Source organism: Arachis ipaensis, chromosome B3 (genome assembly GCF_059453495.1).
Source record: "Arachis ipaensis isolate K30076 ecotype BB chromosome B3, ASM5945349v1, whole genome shotgun sequence".
Classification (NCBI taxonomy): Eukaryota; Viridiplantae; Streptophyta; class Magnoliopsida; order Fabales; family Fabaceae; genus Arachis; species Arachis ipaensis.
The window spans coordinates 16,474,814-16,480,833 of record NC_142438.1 but is presented as its reverse complement, the minus strand read 5'-3'; the positions used below and the strand labels follow the sequence as shown (position 1 = coordinate 16,480,833).

Here is a 6,020-nt window from a genome sequence, read left to right as displayed (position 1 = left end):
GAAAGTGAGTGTTGAACTTACAATCTTTCTCTTATAAAAATTTGAAATAATCATTAAACTAGTTGATGATCATATCATTTAGTATGTTAGATTTCTTTAAGATTTTATTATTTTTAATTTTAATTTGAACTTAATTTTTTATTTTCGATTTTATTAATATGTATGAAATTTGGAATGGTTGAATTTTATATTTGTTTAAAAATTTTTTATTTTTCTGCGGATAGAATTGGGTAAGGTAGTGTTTAGAACTTTAGGGTGCAGGTAGGATTAGAGTTGAGAGATTCTCAATCCGCAAAAAGGGGTAAGGTAGAGTTTGAAAAAATTTTTTTACCGGCAAGTAAAGTTAGGATAGAGTCTAAATCATACCCTATTCTATTCATTGTCAACCCTAACAATGCATGTCTATGTTAATTTTAATCTTTTTATTTATAGAAAAAATCCTCTGAGTCTTTTTTTCTCCCACATTATTCTTTCAACTTATTTTCTAAAATTCGTATCATATTTCTCACTTTTAGCATAAGAGTCAAATATAAATTTTAGTGTTTAAATCAAAATAACCGTTAATCAACTTTATTTTTTTTTACATTGTCTGTCTCTAATTTTAACTCTCTTTAATCTTCATTCTTCTTAAAATCAACTTTGTTTACAATTGAAACTTATTTGAGTCAAGAGACCCATTTTTATTACCAACACACTTGGTAGTTGTACATATTATTTTCCTAATATTGAGTCATTGACTCGATAGATCTAGCCCCAAAAAAATTTGATACAATTTTTTTATTTTTTCAACTTTTCGATGGGGATACAAAATCGTAAAATAGTATTGAAGAGGATGGAAGAAGAAAATGTAACAACAGCTACCGCAACTTCCCACCGTCTAACAATTTTATTAATTTTCAATCTGGTTACATTACTAACAATATTTTTGTCAATTCGCTAGTGAATTATAGTTCAAATAACATAATTTCTCATACTCAATTAAGAGATTACGGGTTCGAGTCTCCTATCTTTGATAAAAAAATAATATTTCTATCAATTCTTATTTATTATTATATTTAATAGAAATGTCTTTGTAGATGTATCTAACAAAAATATCTTTATAAATATATTTTTTAAATCGATTTTTTTATACATGTGTTTAAAATATAATTAATTATCGTTAACAATAAATTGACAGACCTATACTTTTCTATTAATTTAAAAAAAAATGTAAATTATATATATAGAGATATGTAATGTTATATACATGTTTAAACATCGGTTACCAAATTAATCACTATATTTTTATAATATATATATATATATATATAATTTATTTTATTTTTAATATATATTTTATATTTTATTATATATTTTATATTAATAATTGCTTTTTGTTTATATCAATTATGTTATATGTAAAAAAATTAGTAACTAATTAATTATCGTTATATAAAAATACATATTTGATATTTTATAAAAATTTTATTAATTATTATAAATAAATTTGATTATTCGTCTAATATAAGTTTAATATTTTATTATTGTATTTGATTGTTTTGATAACTGGTTTAGTTAAAAAATTGTGTAAAATATTTCTCATAAAGAATATTTTAGTAAATATTTTTATAGTTATTATTTTAAAAAAAAGCCCTAGTCTAAATCTATAATTTTATATTGTTAAAAAAATAAGCTCATTTAATCTCTGATGTTATAACTAATTAAATTCTAGTATTTTTTCTTTAGTATGTAAAATGTTTTATTCAAATATTTTATTTTATCCTATTTTTATATCAAAATTATTTTCCTAAAAAAATATCTCTTTTCTAGACAATCTCTTCTTCTATATAACAATAATAATCACGAGTGTGACGATAATTATAATAATTTAGTAATAAAAGTGACCTAAAAATAGAAAAAATATTATTAAAAAACATGATTTTGACTCAAAGAAATACCACAAACTAAAATATTTGATATAAAATATGTAATAATATTAGATATATATTAAAATCAGTTATTAAAATTAATTATTAAAATAAAATATATAAATATATATTAAAAATCAGTTAAATTATATATATAGTGATTAATTTTGATAATTAATTTTGATGTACAAATAGTGTTTTTATTTTAAAAATAGAACAAAATGATAAATAAATTTCTTAAAATTTTAGATAAATTAATCTTTAAAAAATTTTAAATTAAGAACTTCTAATCTAATCATAGAAACTAATTTAAAAATAATATATCCATATATACTATTATAAAAAAATTTATTAATATTTTTTTTTTAAATAACTAATGTATCTAAAATATAAATACTCAAGAATTTACTTCTCACTTAGCTTCCCTCTAAAAAATATTAGATTTTATTCGCTAAGGAAGATTAAGATTTAAATAAAAAATAAAAAATAAAAAAGTCACCCTTAGCCAGTGCATTCAAAAAGTTGAGAGAAACAAAGGTTGGCATCTACCATCATCATTCATCAATCATCAACTACCCTACCCTTGAACAATGGCACGGTGGTTGATGGCAATGGTGGTGCTGACACAGGTGGTAGTAGCTGCTACTCTTGCTTCTGCCAGCAACACCAACAAGGTGTACCAGCCATGTGCTGACACAAAGATTCAGAGATCTGATGGATTCACTTTTGGCATTGCTTTCAGTTCCAAGAACTCATTCTTCTTCAACCAGAACCTCTCTCTTCAGCTCTCGCCTTGTGACACTAGACTCTCTTTGCCTTCTTCTAACTCCCAGCTTGCACTCTTTCGTCCCAAAGTTGATGAGATCTCTCTCCTCACCATTAATACCTCTACCTTCTTCCCTGTAAGCACATACATAACTACTTTCTTTCTCTCTTTTCTTATTCAAAGTTTACTTCTTTTTCTTGTTTTCTTGAAAAAGGTCAACGTGGCGCAAGAAAGGAGGGGGGGGGGGGGGGGGGCGGGGGGAAGCGAAGATTGAAATCAAAAAGTGAAAAGTTTTGAACTTTGTGGTGACATATATGTCTGTGTATACTATTGGGGTTGAAGAATGAATGCCATTTGGTCATTGTGTTGAAAAGTTTTGGAACTTTGATGTAGAACATGCTGTTTTTATGTTTATATGTATCCTATTGGGGTTGAAGAATGCTATGATGGTCGTTTTCATTGGATGGGAACTGTGATTGGTTGCTTATTACTGTGTTGTTATTGCAGGTTTCCCTAGATGCCATAGCAATTGTTTTCTAGCTGCTAATTTCTAATTGATTTTTTTTTAAAAAGAATCTATGTCATTGTATTTTGTGTCAATACTCATTCTATTGCTCTTGAATTTTTGTATAATCTCTGTGTCAACACTTAAATTCTTGATTTCCACTCTCGGATCAGGTTAAGTATCCAATTGACACCTACTTTTTAGACTTTCAAATAACATTGGTGTTTGTACTTCTCTGAATTTATGGAAGAAAGATGGATCAAAAGATATTTAAGTTGGGCCACTTTGCTAGATAAGGAATATGGATTTGAGTGAGAAACTATTAGAAATGAGTCCCAATGAAGGGCCAAACTGACAACTGGATTAATCGAGTGTCACTGTGACATTAAAATTAAAAAAAAAAAAAATCAAAGGCTACTTAAACTTGAAAAAGCATATTATTATTGCTGTTATTAAGTGAAGATTTCATGCAAAGTTGTTTGCATCCCCGTTCTTAAACTTGATAAGTTCATGGTGAAAAAAGTACATGTGGTACTCAAAAGACTTCACATTTAAGGATAAGATAGGCATATTTAAAGGTCATAATTATTAGGAAAACAATGTTACTCAACTAAACCTTTGGCTTCAGTGTGATCAAGGTTTTGATTTGTTCAACTGCATCATGAGGACATAAAACAATGACCCCTAATCCAAAATAGTTTAGCAGATTATTTTGAAACATATAAAGATTTCTTCTATTCTGGAAAAAAACATGCTTGAGTTCCTGATTAAATAGCTACTAGTATTTTGTTACAGATTTTCCCTAGTTTTCTCTGCAAATTGGAAAGAGCTCTACTCAATTTATTTGTAATAGTCAATGTCTATTCTTGTTTGAAAACATGATTTCCCCAAAGAATAAATAGCATAGCAATTGTGTCATTATAAGAACTAGTTTATGATTTTCTTCTGCATAATGGTAAATAGGATTCCTATGGTGGGTACATGGTGGCGTTCGCAGGACGGAAATACGCAGCTCGTTCTCCCCCTGCCTTTGTTGCAAATAACACATTCATTGTGACAAGTTTTACATTGGTAAGATATAACAAAGTTTGTAAAAATTTGTGGACCCTTATAAGGTTAGTTTCTGGTTTGTTATTTTGAATAGCTTGATTTCTTCATTTGAGTTAGGTGTTGGAGTTTCAAAAGGGTAGGCTGCAAAATTTGTATTGGAAGAGAGATGGATGTGTTGCATGTAGAGGAAAATCCAGTTTTGTTTGCCTCAACAAAGTAGATTGCGCTATCAGGACATCGTCTTGCAAAGGCCGAGGAGGTTCCGTGGATTGTAGCCTTGGGATTCAGCTGGCGTTTTCCGGCACAGACAAGCATCTTAGAGTGCTTAATTCGTGGTATGAAGTTGAGAATCTGAGGCAGTACTCGCTTTATGGCTTGTACTCGAATCTAAGGGACTCTCTGACTAGTCAGTATAACAAATTCTTTTAACGAAGAAAAGATGAGTTGAATCTTTCTTTTACTTCTTGTATTGTTTGTTCTTGATAATCTTGTAATTTTTGTTTGCTATTTGCATTCTTGATTCCTTGTCACTTGACATTTTTCTGCTTCATCAATTTATTGTTCATGAGTCATGACCATATATATATATACATGAGGAATGTTCAAAGTCAACAATGCTGCACTTATTTATAACAAACCAATAGGAAGTGTTACATCAAAAATAATAAACTAACAAACAACAAATAACAACAACAACAAAGCCTTGTCCTACTAGGTGGGGTCGGCTACATGAATCAAACGACGCCATTGTGCTCTGTCATGTATCATGTATACAGAGAGACCGTTTACATGTAGATCTCGTTTGACCACCTCATGAATGGTCTTTTTAGGTCTTCCTCTGCATTTCGCCCCTTATCTATTTTCCATCTCATCCACCCTCTTGACTGGGTGTTCTATCGGTCTTCTTCTCACATGTCCAAACCACCTGAGACGCGATTCAATTATCTTTTCCACAATTGGTACTACTCCAGCTCTCTCCCTTATATCTTCGTTCCTTATTTTATCCAATCGCATATGATCACTCATCCATCTCAACATCTTCATCTCTGCCACACTCAACTTATGTTCATGCTCTCCTTTGCCCCCCAAACACTCCGTACCATAAAGCATAACCGGTCTTATAGCGGTGTGATAGAATTTACCTTTAAGTTTTAAAGGCACTTTTTTGTCGCATATAAAACCAGATGCACTCTGCCATTTTGACCAACCTGCTTGGATCCTATGATTTACATCCTGTTCAATCTCTCCATTATCCTGTATGATGCACCCAAGATATTTAAAACTTTTAACTTTTCGTAGGATGTTTTCTCCAATCTTCACCTATATATTAGGGTTTTCCCTTCTCAGACTGAACTTACATTCCATATATTCCGTCTTGCTACGGCTTATGCGCAGACCATACACTTCTAGAGCTTCTCTCCATAAGTCCAACTTCATATTTAAGTCTTCCCTTGACTCTCCCATAAGGACGATATCATCGGCAAAAAGCATGCACCATGACACAGGCTCTTGGATGTGCTCTGTGAGTACTTCCAAGACTAATGGAAAATGTATGGATTTAAGGATGATCCCTAGTATAATCCTATACCAATAGAAAATTCCTCTGTCACACCACCTTGAATCTTCACACTAATTGTAGCCCCATCATACATGTCTTTAATTACACGAATATATACGATCCTTACTCTCTTTTCTTCTAAAACTTTCTATAAGACCTCCCTTGGCACTCTATCATATGCTTTTTCCAAATCAATAAACATCATATGTAGATCCCTTTTATTATTACGATACC

General features: G+C 30.2%; 1 protein-coding gene across 1 annotated transcript; it reads left to right on the top strand.

The window, feature by feature from the left end:
* The first annotated feature begins 2,421 nt into the window (after nucleotides 1-2,421).
* On the top strand, nucleotides 2,422-4,806 carry LOC107634292 (Expp1 protein). The gene is made up of 3 exons (XM_016337834.3): nucleotides 2,422-2,809; nucleotides 4,142-4,249; nucleotides 4,346-4,806. Exons 1-3 carry the CDS (start codon nucleotides 2,498-2,500, stop codon nucleotides 4,655-4,657), a joined length of 732 nt encoding a protein of 243 aa, XP_016193320.1. The 5' UTR covers nucleotides 2,422-2,497; the 3' UTR covers nucleotides 4,658-4,806.
* Nucleotides 4,807-6,020: the final 1,214 nt, after the last annotated feature.

Bases quoted from the DNA above. Each gene is read 5' to 3' on its own strand.
- LOC107634292 (XM_016337834.3), top strand. From the start codon at position 2,498: ATGGCACGGTGGTTGATGGCAATGGTGGTGCTGACACAGGTGGTAGTA. The intron at 2,810-4,141 runs GTAAGCACATAC...AATGGTAAATAG, and splicing joins ATACCTCTACCTTCTTCCCT to GATTCCTATGGTGGGTACAT. The intron at 4,250-4,345 runs GTAAGATATAAC...CATTTGAGTTAG, and splicing joins TTGTGACAAGTTTTACATTG to GTGTTGGAGTTTCAAAAGGG.